Source organism: Moschus berezovskii, chromosome 10 (assembly GCF_049115385.1).
Source record: "Moschus berezovskii isolate FMDL1 chromosome 10, NW_MosBer_1.0, whole genome shotgun sequence".
NCBI classification, from domain to species: domain Eukaryota; kingdom Metazoa; phylum Chordata; class Mammalia; order Artiodactyla; family Moschidae; genus Moschus; species Moschus berezovskii.
In genome coordinates, this window is record NC_142469.1 from 100,830,521 (window position 1) to 100,848,620 (window position 18,100).

Here is an 18,100-nt window from a genome sequence, read left to right on the forward strand (position 1 = left end):
GGTATAAATACTAAGTTTAGGTTGGACAATTTAAAATAAGGCTGACAGTTTTCATACATAGCATGTTCTAACTTTGTGTCCTCAGAAGTGTTCTCCTTCCATGTGGCATCTCTGTCATATTCTGTGCTCCCCCCACCCCCCAGATTTCTTGACTGGCTCCTGATACATGGACTGAAAATCCATTTTCTGGTGCTCTCAGTTCAAATCAGAATTGTTTGCTTTCCTCCTTGTATTCCCCCTGTCCTCACCGAACAAATGACAGGAAATGATAATTATAACTTGTATTACTCAATTCAAGAAATATTCTTACCTTTAGCTTTCTCTCTTGATTGATCCTTTTAAATAGACACCCAAATGAAGTATTTTTTTTTCTTTCTCTTGATTAACTAGTCAAATTATTAGTAGAATATTCAGCTTCCATCTTTATGTTACAGGTTTTGATGTCTGGAAAGAATCACTTGTGCAGAGATCCACAGAGTCATTTGTCATATCTTCTCTGTAACTAGATGGCTTTCTTCTGCATTGTTTTTAAGAGATCTCGGGGGAAGATACTTTACAGTCTCTTTTTGCTAAACCTTTTTGTTGTCAGGAATAGCTTCTTCAAAATTATTAGTAACAGCAGTCAACATTTATTAAACACTGAGTCCTGATCTTAGTGTTTTTCATGTATTAACTCATTTAATCCTCACAACATACCATGTTATAGGTACCACTATTACTCGACTTGATAGACGAAGAAATTGAGGCATGTACCTCATAAACACCTTTGCGCAGGGTACACAGTGATCATGCTGGGATTCAAATTCAGGTATACTTTCCGATTTTTCTCCATTAACAGGAAACCTGTAATGTCATCCCATCTTTCAAATGAGCAGGTTAAGTAATTTACCCACAGTCCCACAGCTGGTCAGTGCAGAGCCAGGGTTCAAACCGAGAAAGACTTCAGAGGCCACTCACAGAGTGCCTGCTGTGTCATTTCCCATGACTGAGATACACTCCTTCCTGCTGGATCCTTCAGTGAGCCACTGGAGAGACAGAAGACAGACTATGAGCCTTCAAGGAGCTTTGGGATACACCAAAAATACTAGAGATTAAGAAAGATTCCTATTAATAGAAAAAATTTTAATGTATATTAATAGTATAAATTATTAAATATACAGATGGGATGAAGCCAGTCTAAATGTGTAAAAATGTTTAATTACAGTGTATTTTATGAAATAGTGCTTTTCTACCTTTAAGCAGACACATATAAAATAACTCTCCTTACAAAGTATTTGTGAGTAGAGAGGGCCAGAGAGACTTGGCTCTAATAAATAAAAAGGAATTCTTTAATTGCTGTGTTAATTATTAATAAATGAATTTGTATGTGGAAAAGGGAGCCAAAATCCATTTCATCTTCATAGCCTTTCTATTTCCTAAGGACAGACACTTTCTTGTTCGTATGTTCTCTAGAACAGTTTCTGTCACAGACTGTCCACAAATATTTTTTGCATATTTGTCACTAATTGCAAAAAGTGAGGGCCTAGCCTTAGTTGTGCAAGGAGTTAGGAGTATTTTCTTGGGCAACTGATAGGAGTTCTGAGCCTCGATTCCCCCCCAGGTGTCACTCCCTGTGTGAGTGTCTGGGGCTCCCATGTACAGCTGTAGACATCGCACACGGACTCAGCCTTGGTTTTATGCCTTAATTTGTATAGTCGTCTTAGGAAGCAGGGAGCTTATAAGCAGATGAGTCTGACGAGCCTTTATTCCTAAACTACTTGGTCAGAGGTGCTTTTCAGAAGGGTTTAGAGTGCTTCCCTCTAAAATGAATCAGATGCCAGCAGAACTCTTCCTTCTCCTTCAGTCATTAAAAGTCAGCAGTGGCAAACTTTAAATGATACCTAGTTGAAGTGAATGCAGTTCCAAAATAGTGAATTGCACATTAATAATCTTACAAGTGTTTCAATTCAAGAGGAACAACGTATAAATGTCAACCAGTTGGCAGCCCACCAGCTACTCCAGAGAGCCTTCTAGGCCGTGGCAGCCTTGGGGTCACCATCACCCACGATTTTAGTCCCCACTCTTGCTCTTAAACTAAGCCGAATTCAGCCTCTCTTCTACAGAAGTGAGGTGTGTCTGCCTCATGGATTCTTTTTCCCCCTGTGGACAGTGCTGCTAGTTGGAGATCTTGTTCTTTGGCTTTCCAGAGGCTGGTTTGTGTGCAGGTCACTCCTGCTTCAGTTTCACTCATTTCTCTCCTGAAACTTTCGGTTGCAATGCTCTTGATCTGTTTACTTCATCCTGTTACGTTAACTTGATTTTTTCGTTAAATGGACAGTGCTAGGGAAAAGTATTAGTTCTATAGTCTGTAAGGTTTTGTTCAAAAATTTCTAAATCTTTATCTTGCTCATAGTAGGAAAAAATAAATTGTAGCAGATCATATTATAGCCAAAGGTGATTAATGGCATCTCTTTTGATGCTTGAATTTAGCCTTCGTAAAGCTTGAATTTTTCTTAGCAGATTGATAATCATTTTGACTTTGTCAAAACCTGGGAATTAGGAAAGAAGTAAGGAAAATTTAAAGTACAAATCAACTTCACAGTAAGAAAGAAAAAACATACAGCACCATGAATTTTGACTAGTGTGAAGATAATTATTTCACTTTGCTCATTAAAATCAACAGCACCTGGGGTGCCAGTGTCCCCTCCCCTCGCTGAATGACTCGGCACCCCATGGGGCATGGTCATCCCGTGAACTTGGACCGTCAGCCTGGATCAGGACAGTTGTTGATGGTGATGTAGAAACGCAGGATGTGGACAGGCTGCTTGACTTACGTCTTAGCGAGCTGCCTTTTCCTGAGGCTTACAGCTCTGCCATTTTTTACATACACATGGAGGAAACCAGAATTGAAAGAGACACATGTACTCCAATGTTCATCACAGCACTGTTTATAATATCCAGGACATGGAAGCAACCTAGATGTCCATCTGCAGACGAATGGATAAGAAAGCTGTTGTACATATAAACAATAGAGTATTCCGTTCTGTTCCGTCGCTCAGTCGTGTCTGACTCTTTTCAACCCCATGGACTGTAGCCTACCAGGCTTCTCCATCCATGGAATTCTCCAGGCAAGAATACTGGAGTGGGTTACCATTTCCTTCTCCAGGGGATCTTCCCGACCCAGGGATCAAACCCGGGTCTCCCGCATTGGAGGCAGACGCTTTAACCTCTGAGCCACCAGGGAAGCCCAATGGAGTATTACTTAGCCATTAAAAAGCATACATTTGAATCCGTTCTAATGAGGTAGATGAAACTGGAGCCTATTATACAGAGTGAAGTAAGCCAGAAAGAAAAACACCAATACAGTATACTAACGCATATATATGGAATTTAGAAAGATGGTAACGATGACCCTGTATAGGAGACAGTAAGAGACACAGATGTATAGAACAGTCTTTTGGATTCTGTGGGAGAGGGCAAGGGTGGGATGATTTGAGAGAAAGGCATTGAAACATATATATTATCCTATGTGAAACGAATAGCCAGTCCAGGTTCGATGCATGACACAGGATGCTCGGGGCTGGTGCACTGGGATGAACCAGAGGGATGATATGGGGAGGGAGGTGGGAGGGGGGTTCAAGATGGGGAACACGTGTATACCCGGGGTGGATTCATGTCAGTGTATGGCAAAACCAATACAATATTGTAAAGTAATTAGCCTCCAATTAAATAAATTTTTAAAAAATTAAAAAAAATAAATGACTACTGTTCAATTCTGTAAGCGTTGGCACCACCGGTCCTTTCTGAAGGCTTCCTGCGCCTGCATCAGGTGAAGCAGATCAGAGCCCTCCCTGCAGGGGGCGCCGTTCCCACTCCATCTGTGGGTGTGCACGGGGCACAGCAGCTCTGAGCCCAGGGAGGACGCAGGTGTTCAGGCACCTGTGACAACAGTGACTCTGAGAATCCTTCCTTCCTTACCATAGGGCTTTTACTGTTTTATGCCGAATTTGGCTACTGAATTAAGATAATATAATTTTACAATTTTTTAGGTCAGTAGTTACTTTTTCTTATTCTTTACTCTGAAATAGATTTGAATATCTGTGCATATTGAAAGTAAAAGCAGGCTAATGATACAGTATATAGTAAAAAAGAATTTTGCTGATGGAAAGTTATCTTACTAACATTGGAGCAGCTTCTGTCTGTTCCTTGACAGATTCTAATCATTGTTAGTGTCCAACAGTAGTTACTGTAAATATTTTTCCCCACAGCAACCACAGGAGACGGAGAGTTTTATACTATACCCTTTGTGCAGATGAGCAAACTGAACACTGTGGTGACCAGTGTCTTTGCCCCTGCTCCCTGAGCGCCTGTGCTCCTCTCTTCTCTCCTTGCTCTGAAGTCAGGACCAGCATCAGACTTGCCCACATGTTCCTGGATCTGTGTGTATGTCAGCCTTGATGGTGGTGGTGGAGAGGTGCCGACATGCGCGCACAGCTCCCTCTCCACAGCGGATCTCCTCAGTCACCCTTTCAGGGGCGCCTGCCCTCTCCCTCTGTCCCAGCTCTCCCTGCTCCGTTTTCCACCAGAGCACTTGGCACCACATGGCATGGTCTAGATTTATCTATTGACCTGTCTCCTGCCACCAGAGTGGAAGCTCTCTGCCTTTGCTCACTGCTGCATCATCAGCAATGAGCACAGAGAGGGCACAAAAGAGGCTCTTAAAAACTGTTTCCTGAATGGATGGAGACAGTGTTCCAGAGTATTCCAGTGCTCCTTCTTGATGCTGCTTTGATGCTTGATGCTTACTAGGTTGACTACTCAATGCTTAAGAATTATTTTTGGGAGATGGCACTAAGGATCATTGTTGTCTGTTTCTCTCTGTGTTTCTATATTTTCTGTATTGAGCTTGCATCATTGTATAATTACATTTTAAAGGAGGGGTTAATCTTTATAACATAATAGGAAAAAGCTACCAAAAGTGAAACATTAAAGTCATACTGTAAGGTAATGAATCTTTACATTTATTTTACAAGCTTTATATAATATTTTATTGCTTTTGCATTTCAAATACTTTTTAGAATGCATGTTGACCCAGGAAGAGTGTGGCGCCTCATGTGTCAGTTAAACAGATAAGTCGCCTCAGTTTCCACAAACGGGTTCACTGCAGTGGGGAGGTGCGCCTTCACGTAGAGTCTGTGGTCTTAACTACTCAGTCACTCTCTGTCCTCAGTCTGTGCTGAGAGCACAGCGCTCGGTGATCATTCTGATCAGAAAAGTAGCATTGGAAGAAGGCTTTTGAAATACAACGTTTTTACACAGCAAGGATCTTATTTAGGTGAAAAATGCTCTCAAAATCATTTGCTATTAGGAAAATGAAAAATAAAGCCGCACTAAAAGTATTCACAGCACAGCTATTGGAATGGATGATATTTTTTTTTAATTTGCAATATCAAGGATGTACAGTAGAGCACTTGGAACTCTCATATGTATTGTAGTGGAGTTTCTTACAAAGTTAAAAATGGACTTAATGTACAGCGTAGCAGTCATCCCTAGAGTTTACCAAGAGAGATGAAACATATCCCCTGGGAGACCTGTGTGCAAATGTCAGCAGCTTCAGTCACGATTGCCAGAAATGGGGACAGCCCACATGTCCACAGAAAATGGAATACTGCTCGGCAGCAGAAGGGAGCAGACTCCTGATATGCACAGCATTATGGATGAATTTCAGAAGCACGATGCCGAGTGAAAGGAGCCAGACCCAGTACTGTATGAGTCACTTTACATGACATCCTGGGGAAGGCAACACTGTAGGAATAGAAATCAGACGAGCAGCTGCCAGGGCTGGGACGAGCTTGACCACCAGATGGCAACTCTTTGTCCTGATGGAAATACCCTCGCCATGTCTTAACTGTGCTGGTGGTCACAGGGCATGTGTGCTTGCTAATGGATAGACATTCTACCTCAGTAAACATGGCAAACGTAGTAGTAGATGTGTGTAGCAGATGACCAGAAAAAGTGCTGATTTAAACCTAATTCACAAATGTGTTCATCATAATAGATAGCTAATTAGTCATTGTTTTCAAGCGTCTATTCTGTGATTTGTGCAGCATTTACCCTCCACAGCAAAGGGAAATAATATAGGACCTTGCATGCAGTAGTTGTTCCTAAGTCATTGTTGGATGGTTGAAACCGAGAAGCAAAATAAGTGGAAACATTTAATAATTCCACAGAAGCTGTAACCTTGGAATATTAATATTAACTAGCAGATTTTAAAATTGCGGAGTCAGGTACAGAATTATTTGTGATCCTCCTAAAATAATGCTGGTGATGTGAATAGAGTGTAGCTCCTGCTTCTGTTATCTGGTGCTTGAATACAGCTCCCGGTGAGTTAAAATCTGAATTCATTTGGTGACCAATTTTCCAAAGCTGGTGTGCCAAGATGAACCCACTTGAAAACTGTGGGCTCTCGGACTTGGCTGCAAGGCCCGTCCAGCTGAGGTGGGCTGGCCTAGCATCTGCTGCCTTCATTGTGCTTAATGCTGAATCCATCTGTTTTCTGTCAGAGCCAGTGCCAACAAATTACTAATCTATTAGAGAAACATGGAAATAAGATTGCACTCCTCATTCCTGGCTTTTCCTCTCATATTTTGCTTGGCTTACATATTTAGTTTTTATTTATTTTGGGGAGAAAGATACATTAGCAAGTAGGCAAAGTGAGAGGGGTATGAATCATTTTTTACTCCTACACATTTTTAAAAGATTATGGAAAAAAGATTGTGTTAGTGATTATTGATAATATTATTGTTGATGATCATGGTGATAGCTATAATTTATTAGGTAATTCTATGCTTGGCACTGTACTAGTCACTTTCTGCCTATTGCCCATTAATATTGTTACTTTATCTGTCAAAACTCATGTTCCAAGAGGTTAAATAAGTTGTCCAAGGTCGTGCCCCTAGAAAGTGTCAGAACCAGTATTCAAATCCAGTTTCTACAGCCTGTGCTTTATCTGTTGCTGCCTGTTAAGCCTTTTAAAGCCTTTAGAAACCATTTTTATCCAGGCATGTGAGTTTAATGAGGAAAGTCTTTTAAAATTTCAAGGAGAAGAAAAGGGAACTTTGTACTTCTTCCACCAAATAGAGGCCTCTATAATTAGAACATATTCCCTTGACATGTGCTTTTGAGTGCCAGTTTGTGAAATCAGCCCAACTGATTGAGGGAAAATAAGACTGGGAGCCCAGCATTCAGTGGGCCTTTCTAAGCACGAGTGCACGCATGCGTGTGGGTGTGTGTGGTAGTTGTGCTCTGATGCATATTCTCCCGGATTACAGAATGCTTCCTGCTGTGCAATGAAGACCAGCTGTGGAACTGAGCAACGCAATTGAAACAGAGCTCTTCTCTTCTTATCACATAAAATGAATGAGAAAGACAGAAGATGGGGACAGGGGTACTCAACATGTCAGTTGTTTTCCTTTGTGGTTACTAAAATACAGCCCCTGATTGGCAGTTAAACCCAAGGTGCAGGAACCCAGAGGAACAATACTTCTCTGTTCCAAGTATGCGCAGCATTCTACTTCAACTAAAGGATTTAGCAAAACCAAGGACCTTCCTCTTATATCAAGTGCATTATGGGCTTAGTCTGCAATAACCATGTAAATGCTTGTTTTCTAAAACAAGATTAAAGTGTCATTTCATTTCCTTCGAAAGCAAAGGGTACATATGTTTTCACTGAATAAAGTTTCTTACCAAATGAGTCACTTACCAAGTGTTGAGGAAGGGAGAGTGGAAACTGGCTACAGAGGAACAGGAAGAATATGTGGATTAATTTCATTTGCATTCAAGCTACAAATGAGTTTATTTTTAATAAAAGCAAGAGCCAAGGAAGAGCACTGTATCTCACTGATGTTATCAGATAGTCTGGAGGGAAGGGCTGAGAGGCGGACAGGGTGGGGAGGAGTGAGCCTTCATCCTGCCACAGAGCAGAGTTCTGAGGACTGTGATCCGGGAAAGCACAGGAAGAGGGGAACACAGCTCTTGTCCACTGCTCTGTGACTCCCCCCAATCCAGTGTGAGCATAAGGTGCCCTTTCCTCTGAGATGGTGTGATGGGAAAGTAGACGGGGACTTTCTATGTGGTCCCATGGGACAGCAGATTCAGAAGAGCCTCAGAACTTTTTATAAAGAGCTTCAAAATTGATAAACAGTGAATGTTACCTTTTGTGTTGTGCTGTGTAAGTGGCTGAGTCATGTCCGCCTCTTTGCGACCCCGTGGACCCACCAGGCTCCTCTGTCCATGGAATTCTCCAGGCAAGAATACTGGAGTGGGTTGCCATCCTGTTCTCCAGGGGATTTCCCCAACCCAGGGATCTAACCCAGGTCTCCAGCATTGCAGACAGATTCTTTACCATCTGAATCACCAGTGTTTACTTACAAACAATATCAGGTTGATTATTTCTGCAATGGCAGGGTATCTTCTTGAAAACACGGTTTATAATTGAGGTGCTGGCATAACACACCGAGTCTCATGCAACTCAGGGGCACCTGAGGTGATTTGTATTGAACTTCTGCTGTCCCTTCTCTTTCCTTTGATTTTCCTGTCCATTCCAGCTCCTCAGATGGCCAGTGCCTTGCTGTGTTGTTCCTCTCCAGCCGTTGGACTTCCAGGAATACCCAGGGGAAGGTAGCTGCAGCCTTTAACAGGTCACTTTCTGTGCTGATGGAGCAGTTTCTTAAGGAACTTGTCCCAAGACTGGTCTGTCACAGGGCTCAGCTGCTTGTGGCCACTCTGGCCGGCCACTGTGTTTGTAAATAAAGTTTTATTGGAACACAGATGCTCCGATTTATGTGTGTGTCACCTCTGGCCACATCAAGGCGGCAGTGGTGGTTTAGTTTTGACAGAGATCATCTAGTCCACAAAGCCTAAAATACTCACTCTTCAGCAAGTAATAAACATGGCCAGCCGTGTGAGAGAGTTCACGGGCAGCATCTAACAAAGAGCTGACATCAGTCACTGTTGAAAACTCTGGGCTTCTTACAGATTTGTTGGTGCCCTTAAGAAAACCTGCTTTCACAATGGTGACGATGCTGTTATGTCAGTGAGGTTTTCCGTTAAGTATTTGAGAGGCCAGTCAGGGGTGCAGCTAGCGGAATATGGTGTACTCTGTTAGCCGCATGACCTTGGGTCAGGTCACTGAGTACCGCCTCAGGCTCCTCCTCCCCAAAGTGAGGACGCCAGTGATGGCCCTCTTAAGCTTGAAGTAAGGATGAAAGGAGGTGATGCAAAGAACTTGGAACTGAGGTTAGCACACAGGAAACATGAATTGCTGGCTTTTATTGTTGTTGCTGATCTAACCCAGTTTCTGCTGGAAGAACCTGAAGAAGCCCCTCCTCACCTTCAGAATACGCCCCAGGCTGGGAAGCCTGGTAGCGGGGACCTCTTCCCTCTGCACCCTTCTCACAGCCGCACCAACGCAGCGGTGCCTTGCTCTCGAGTTTGCTCTCGCTGTCAGCGCTGTTGTTCACTGCCTCACCACAGGGCCTCTCTGTCCTCTTCTGCATCATTCTCATCCCACCAGTAACCCCTGGCCATTTCTGCACCGTATTTGAGACACTTTACACGTTACATCATTTAATCCTAACAGCAGCTCTTCAAGTAGACCGAAATAAAGAGGATCCTGTCTTTTTTAAAGGAAAGAGAATAAAACCAAGAAAAATTAAAACAACTTACCTAAGGTCACATGGTTGGTATATGCACAGAGTTTTCACTCAGCCCCAGTTCTCCCAGATCCCAGAGCCTGCCCCACACAGATTCCTGGGTCAAGACCCAACATGGTTTTTCAAAGACCTTCACTCAGCGCCCCCCGCTCCACAGATGACCCCCTGTTTCCCTATCCTACAAGGACTTACTCTTCTTTCTCTTACACTTTTTACAGTGCATTCTCTTTTCTGATTTTGCTTTTGTGTTTTTTCTTGTCTTTCCCCTGCTACTTCACCCTGTACACACACACACACATACACACACTTACACTCTTACGCTGTGAACTTCTTGAGTATAGGAATTGCATTGTATTTAACCTTACATCCCCTGTGCCTAGAACAGTTACGTTATATAGATGAGATTCTTCCAGCAAGTGGTAAGGACAGACAGACAAACACTAATCCATACTCTCCAAACACTTCTCCTTTTACATATATTTCATTTCCACAGTTACTTATTGGGAGGCAGCATATTTTATTGGTTAATGACATTGGTTCCATAATCATTTGGCTTGAGCTTGAATCCTAACCTACTAACTCTTGATTTTCTTCTTTTGTCAGTGCAGTCATGGTCGTATCTATATTTCATATAATTATTGGAGGAATGAATGAAATCATAGATGCAAAACACTTAACCTGATATCTCACACATAGTGTGTGTGGTTCAGCAGTTATTGTTATCAAAGTGGCATTATACATGCCTTCAATGTACTTGACTGTAATTTATGTACCCTCAACCAAAATAAAAGGTGTGGAATGAGAAAGAAAACTGTTGAACTAGTCTAGGCCATCTACTCCATGAGCGTGTGCCCCATGTGAGCAGGGATGGGGGGCGAGATTGCAGGCGCTTATCTCAGTCTCAGACCCTGCCTGCTACCTGTAGTACCACCATCCTGCTTTGCTGAGTGCCATGCTTGTGCTTAAAACTTACTTAAAAGACATGGTGCCGGGTACAACCCATCCACTTTATCTGGTGCTCAAGCAGAAAAAAAAAAGTGTCTCTAGACACCACAAAAAGGCCGACTGGGTTGGACTAATTGCAGGTTTCCACATGACCCCTGCTGTGGGGTTTTGAAGGGTAATTTTGACCATATGTGCATGTTTCCTTATACCTTCTGAACACTTTATTGTCATGTGGTAGTGAGGTACTGGTGCAGTCTCAGATTGGAGTACATCTAGGGGCTGGGGGCTAAAATAATTATTTTGGTTGAATTTTGGTAAGAACATGAGGTGTTGAATGAGCTGAAGCACCACTCAGCACTCCATCTGTGTCTGTGCAGAGATGGTTTCAGAGGTCAGCCTGGGTTTCTCTCCATGTCTCAGTGTCCTGTGTGGCTCTTTGCCTTTGGAATGTATAGAGATCATGTGTTTTGAGACTGCCAACCTCATCAGCACCAATGGGGACGGGTTAATTAGGATAATGACTAATATTCTGTGTTGATCACATTGGTGGACCAAAAGTACTTCAGGTTAATGTTTTCACAAGTTCAGATATTAAGAACAAGGCTCTAATTTGTGTTTGATTTTTGTTTAGGTAACTACTCCAGACCCCCAACATACAGTGGGGTGCCCAGTGCAAGCTACAGCGGCTCAGGGCCCAGCATGGGCGTAAATGCCAACAGCCAGATGCATGGACAAGGGCCAAGCCAGCCGTGTGGTGCCATGCCCCTGGGACGAGTGCCATCCGCAGGCATGCAGAACAGACCATTTCCTGGAAACATGAGCAGCATGACCCCCAGTTCTCCTGGCATGTCTCAGCAGGGGGCACCAGGAATGGGGCCACCAATGCCAACCGTGAACCGTAAGGCACAGGAGGCAGCTGCTGCAGTGATGCAGGCCGCTGCGAACTCGGCGCAAAGCAGGTATGCCGTCGGGCGGGCGGTCTGCGTGGACATGTGCGCATGCGCGGAACCAGAATCGGTCTTCCCGTCAGTGGGGGTGGAGAGCAGCAGAGGGCCACTGTGCTTGGCCTCCCCTTTTGTGTTACATGTTCTCTGTCAGAGAGGCCAGAGAAGTAAATGATAGACTGTGTTCTACGAGACATGGAGGAAGGAATCAGTCAGTTATAGGAGGTTATTTAAAACGGCTGAGAAGAGTCACTGCACCTAGCTACCCAGAGCCAGTGGTGCAGGGCGCCTCTGTGGCTCCATTTAACACAGCGAGGCCTAGGCAGGAGCCTGTGAAGCCTAGAAACTGGCTCAAATCTAAACATTCAAAAAGAACACCTCCCTTTTTTGATTTTAACCTCACTGTAGAATCCTTATAGAATAGAAACTTTGTATGTACACATATGTGTATTGTGTGTGTTTGTCTAAATGTATATGTGTGAGATTTATTGCTTCATGTTCTTATGTTGTACTTTTATTTTTCTGGGCATATGTCTCTCTCCGTCCAAACCAAAAGGCGGTTAGCAAAACAACAATTGTATTTCTGAATATTTAAGTTGATAGAGCAAGGCTTTAGCCTCAATTATTTACTTGTTTTTAATCCTGAAAAAGTCTTGAAGTAAATACTTGACCTGTTTTAAAATAATTGAAGTAAAAGTTCATGAGGCAGAGAGACTATGTTTTAAAAGACTCACATGAAAAAGATGTTTGAATTTTGTTTAACATATGTTAAGTTGTTTAAAACAAAGGACACTGAAAGATATGCAGTCCATGGAGTCGCAGAGTCAGACATGACTGAGCGACTGAACAGTGTGGTATCTTCAGGAGAAAAAATAGAAGATTCTGATTTTGTCAAGGGGAAATAAGAGCTTGTGTGTGTGTGTGTGTGTGTGTGTGTGTAAATGTATCCTTTTGTTACTTTTCCTCTGAAGCTGCTATTTGAGAATGTCAGGGATCCTTCCAGACTCACTATTTGCTCTACAAAATAATAAATTTCCTTTGAGGAATCAAAATGAAAGTCAGATTCTCTCTTACCCCCTCCCCCCACCTTTCTCACTCTTATCCATGTTACAATGACTTAGAATCTTCTGAACCCCGGCACTATACCTGTGAACTGAACCTATGCAGGCTGCAGAGAGAGTGTTTTAATATACCTGTCTGTGAGGACTGGTTGGGCCCGTCCAGTTGAAGTTCTAATTTAGGTTTAAATGAATTGTCCATTGTCACAACTCAAAAAATACACAAGTTATTTCCTTTTTAAGGAGAAAATATTTGATTGCATTTGACCTGAAGCCTTGAGTAGTGAGCTGGGAAGACAATAACTAGAGATTAAGGCATAGTTGTTTGATGAAAAAGCTTTGCTGTGTTCCCTTTCTGAATCAGTTTATATATAATTTTATATAAATTAATGTATAAGTATACATCCAAGCGTTTTCGGTTTCTTTTTCTAATCAGTAGACCATTCCAAAGTCTTGCCTTCATGTTCCTCCCATCAGAGCTCTAATACAGAGTATCAGGCCACCCTCTATAGCCACCACACCTTGGTGTGGAGATGACGTAATGGACAGGGGGATTCATACTTGTCTACAGAACAAATCCAAAGAAGCTGTTCTTCTGTTCTACTTTAGGCCACCATACATTAGGTCGCCTGCTTATCCCAGCCAGTCTGGGGCTGGCGGACGCCCCATGTTTTCTTCCCAGCACCCCAACTATGGCAACTCTCAGGCTCCCATGACGCACCAGCCTGACCAGTACGGGTAGGTAGCCACACGCCCTGACTTGCTGCGGGACCTGGGCATTTGTTTAAACTGTTAATGAACATGCCATCTGGCTGCAAAAGGAACACCCAAAGCAGGAGCTTGAAAGACCTAAGAGAAGATCCATCTCAGAGGGGGTTGTCTTTTGTTTACTTTTGTTTGTTTTGTTCTGTTTCGTTTTTTCATCCTCCCCGGCAGTACTGTGGTAGTTTGGTAGAGACCTGCATGTTGCCCGCCCCCACCCGCAGATCCTGTCTCTGCATGACTTCGGCATGGCTTCTTTCCTTCGTGCCTGAGAGGGAAACAAAAACTTTTATCCACGTGAAAGTAATGAAGTCACCTGCTCTGGCGTCATGTCCCCACTGTTGTTGTCATGTTGTCCGGGACTTGTGTTGTGCAGCACCGTTATCATGACTGTGTTACTGTCATTCCTGCCACAGCAGCGACCTGCTCCCACACACCCCCGAATTCAGAGAGCAGGGCTCATTGACGAGAGCCCCACACAGGAGGCAGGGCTGAGGTTATTAATAGGACTTGGGAGGGTCTAGTGACATCACTGAGCAAACATCTGTATCAAAGATTTCTATTCTTTCCTTCTCCCCTCCCAAGGAGGATTAGAATATTGAAGTCACCAGGAAAATACAACCAAATAATCCAACACAGGATTTTTTTCCCCAAACACAGTGTTGCCGTATTATCATCAGTTTCAACACAGGAATTACATACAGCAACAAAAAGTATCTCTCTTCTTTCCTGCTACAAAACTGTAATATCAGGCTGTCACTGTCTTTAGGTTAGTAAATAATTTTAAAGTATATTATTCCCCTGGAGAAGGGAAAGGCTACCCACTCCAGTATTCTGGCCTAGAGAATTCCTTGGACTGTATAGTCCATGGGGTCGCAAAAAGTCGCTCAGTCATGTCCAACTCTTAGTAAATAATCTTAAAGTATATTATTATTACATGTTTAAGCAAAAATATTGTTAGTGATCTTATTTAACATATGGTAATGATGAGATTATCTCCTGTAGATTGAATTGTGTTCAGGAGCTGCTTTCAGTAGAAAGATACAACAGTTTTGTGAAATAAAAAACAGCGAGCAATCAACTAACTTTGTTTAAAGACTGAACTTACATAATTGTGTTTTCACTGTTTGTTATGAATGTATGACACAGCTTTTTAATAGCTTTATATTCTATACATGTATTAGGCAACAAGTGCAGATGATAATTTTGCCATTGAGAGTTCTAGATCCTGTAAACACGGTCCTAATTGTCCCAACAAATAAAGAATTCTGTAAACATCATCCTAAAATTGAAATAAGTATGGAATGAGATAAACATACTTATTTTGGAGAAATTGTCTTTCATCTTTTTTCCTTTCTTGTGCTATGTTCAAGGTCACTTCCTGAGTTGGTAGGAAGATAAGAGGGGAGAAAAAGAAAAGCATTTATCATCAGCTGCTAATCCATAGGCTCTGTCCTTTACCAACTCAGGAGTCCTATTTAGACCCACAAAGCTAGTTTAGCTGGGCCTTGCCAAGCCACATTAAGCAGCTGTGTAAAATGAATTTAAATGGCATGCATCAGAGTAAAATCTCTTCCACTGGGGCAGAAAATCAATGTTCGCCAACCAGCACGAGAGATCAGATCTGCATTTCAGCCAGCAGCATCCAGATAGCTTCCTCAGAATTCAGCACCTCCTCCTTAATTAAAAATAAGGAAAAGAAAGATGTTGGCGTGAGTCCGTAAATTGTATGAAACCCACTTGGCAAAGGCTCATCCTTGCACCCCCATTCCTGTTAGCTCTGAATTTTGCCATTTGTGTTTACACTATTCTTTCTGAAAAAGAAAGAAAGTTTTATTTCTGTTTTAAATCTTCCTTCCTTTGCAATATATATAACCTCTTGTGTCCCCCCCGCCTTTTTTTTAAAACAGAAGCTCAAATGTGAGAAAACATGTGTAGTACATGTTTCAGTGCTGGCGGTTAGGAAATTTGATTTTCAGCATCGTTTTTGCTTTACCTAACAGCTCCTCGCAGCAAATTGTGTTTTTGCTTTTGTTTTCTTTCCTCATGGATAACTCTGTGAGGTTAAAGTTAGGTTGGCAACTTGAAAAAGCAGTTCACTCAATGGCAGATTTTAGGGAAGAAATGGCTCAAACCTTTCAAAAACACAGTATTCAGAATTTGTTATAATGACTTCTTTCTCAAGTCAGAACCCCGAAGGGCCTAGAGCCTATGAGGGACTCTGAGAAAGACAGACTAGTGATAAAGGGAGGGAGTGAGCATGAGAGAGAGTGTGTGTGCATTTAGAGACAGAAAGCCGACTACAAAAATAAAGGGTTGTGGCAACTATGCTTCAGAGTTTCTCAACTAGTTGGATATAAGATAGAGAAAAAAACAAAACAGATTTAACTAGTTTTACTATTTCCTTTTTTAAGAGTGACACTGAATAAGTTAAGGAACATATGGATGAATCCATTTTTGTCACTTTTTGAGAGAAGGACTCCCTCATTTTGATTTTCAGACAATTTACAATAGAATGTTATGAATCTTACTGTTCAGTTACTAGATTAGCTGTGTAATACTAGCCAGTAAATTGAAATGAACAGTTTGCATGTAATATCTGTCCAGGCTACCCCCCCATACACACTTGATATACTTTTTACTCAGAAGATGCCTTGCCGTATTCAGTTTTAAAACATTTCTAGATAATGTTCTGTTCTTTTGAAGCCATGAGAAGCAGAGAGTGGGAAATATGAGTTGTCATACTAAAAGCCTAGTCAGAGCTGGCAGATGACGTTCATATTCAGTCCAATTCTGACGGCAGTGTGTAGCATCACTTTGGAAGAATTCTGAGACATTGTCGAAGCTCAGGCGAGCCAATGTTGGCCAGCAGTTTAGGAAAGATGTTGACTTACTGCTTCTAAAGAAGCATTTCCATGAATCCCAAGCTGTAACATAGTCCTTCATATTTGTTGAATGATTGAGCTCTGTGCTTAACACACATATACACACATGAAATCAATTTTCCTCAGTCATTTAGTGTGTTTTACTTTCATTCATTCATTCTAGGTGCCACCCACCTGGTATTGTTCAACAACTGACATTTTTGCTCAGTACAGCTGATCTATGGATTTGGATATTTCAGCATTATCCAGATTTTTTTTTTTCTTTTAGAAATGAGCTCCAGGGAATATGCATGACTTCAGTGAATTTACAGAAGACGTGGCAAGCCCTCGATCTGTAGGCCATGGTAGATTTGTATTCCTTGAAGTCAGCCAGCCCGAGTACCTCCTGTAGCTCAACCTTAATCAAGTCTCTAGTGGCTTGAGATGGTTTGTGTCAAAATCCTGGCACAGAACTTTAGAGAAGTAATATTTTCATCAGAATCGGTTCCAAGAGGACGTAGAGTTCCACTTGTACAGTAATCGGATTTTAGAGCTGGAAGGACTTTAGATGTCATCCAGTCTGAACCCCTCAGTTTTATGATGAAGGAAACCAAGACCTACAACATTACTGCCCACGGTTATTTAGTTAGTTACAGGAGGGGCAAAGCAGACCCCAGGGCCAGTCTCCTGGGCCTACTGCTCTTCCTGCTACTTAGTGCTCTCTCTTTAGATTTTCTTTTTTTTTTAAAAAAAAAAAGCTCTCTTAATTTTAGTTCTCTATTATATCCAAAGGCAGATCTACTATTAGAAAGCAAATATTCATCAGTGTCTTACTGGCAACCCAACTTTATGTGTCGAGGTGTGGACTGCTTGTCTTCATCGGAGGCTCTGTTGCACCTGGAAGGAAGGCAGTGCCCTGCTGCTCCCCACGCAGACTCCCTGCGCATCACAGGGGGTTTGTTTCTGCAGCCACACACCTCACGAGATGGGAGTGACAGTTTACTTGGTGGCACACAGTTGGGCTTGAATTTCTATCCTTTTCACCCTTTGATTGCCTGCCAATTACACTTTAACATTTTGCATTTATTCTTGAGACTGGAGTGTAGCTATTGAAGTAAGAATTCTGAGCCGTGCAAGAACAGAAACAGAAGTTGGCATTTTTACAAATGCATACATTTTCATGATGCTGTTACAAGCCATATCTGTCATCCTTTTCTGTCCCTGAGAAACTCCCCAGTGGACTAACTGAATATCAGATGGAGGAAAACTTTCAGACTGCTTAGTTGTTGTTTTTTTTTTAAAGGAGCAAAAATGAGTAAGTTTGAAAAGTCTCATTTCTCCTGTCTAGAAGGAATTGTTATTCTGAATATCACAACCCTGAGTCTGGAGACCTATATTTTATTTCTTTCTTAAGTCATACTGAAAGATCAGATAACTGAAATTTAAGTGTTTTTGTTTTTAGTAAAGTAGGAGATTAGAGATTTTAATTAATACTGTTTTTCATTCTTAGCCGCTCTTTAACAAGGTGAATAAATTTCCTGAAGTCTTGGTAGCTGGATCAGTAGCAACCTAACTATTGGTGTTGAAATGGCTGACTGTTCTGTGAGAGTCTCGGCAGTGGTTTCTCTGCTTGGAAACGGCACACACACACCTGGGCGGGTTGATGTGTCCTTGTGGGCCTCCGTCGGCGCTTATGTCTGTCTGCGTGTGTGTGCACACACACACCTTCCAGCAACTATTCTTTAGTGAGGTGTATTTATAATTCATTTTCCCTGTTGCTATTTGTCAGCAAGGCACTTTTTCCTTGAAGCCAGTATGACGCAGTTCTGCTGATG

General features: G+C 42.2%; 1 protein-coding gene across 9 annotated transcripts in view; it reads left to right on the forward strand.

The window, feature by feature from the left end:
* The window catches only part of ARID1B (AT-rich interaction domain 1B), a 434,495-nt gene that overhangs the window by 359,688 nt on the left and 56,707 nt on the right, over positions 1 to 18,100 (forward strand). For 5 of the 9 annotated variants that reach the window (XM_088840859.1, XM_088840863.1, XM_088840861.1 and 2 more), the window contains one exon: positions 11,269 to 11,596. In XM_088840859.1, coding sequence (XP_088696985.1) covers positions 11,269 to 11,596 — 328 coding nt within the window. Of the gene's footprint in view, positions 1 to 11,268; positions 11,597 to 13,248; positions 13,378 to 18,100 lie in introns of all 9 variants that reach the window. The other 4 variants (XM_088840857.1, XM_088840860.1, XM_088840862.1 and 1 more) reach the window with 1 other exon arrangement.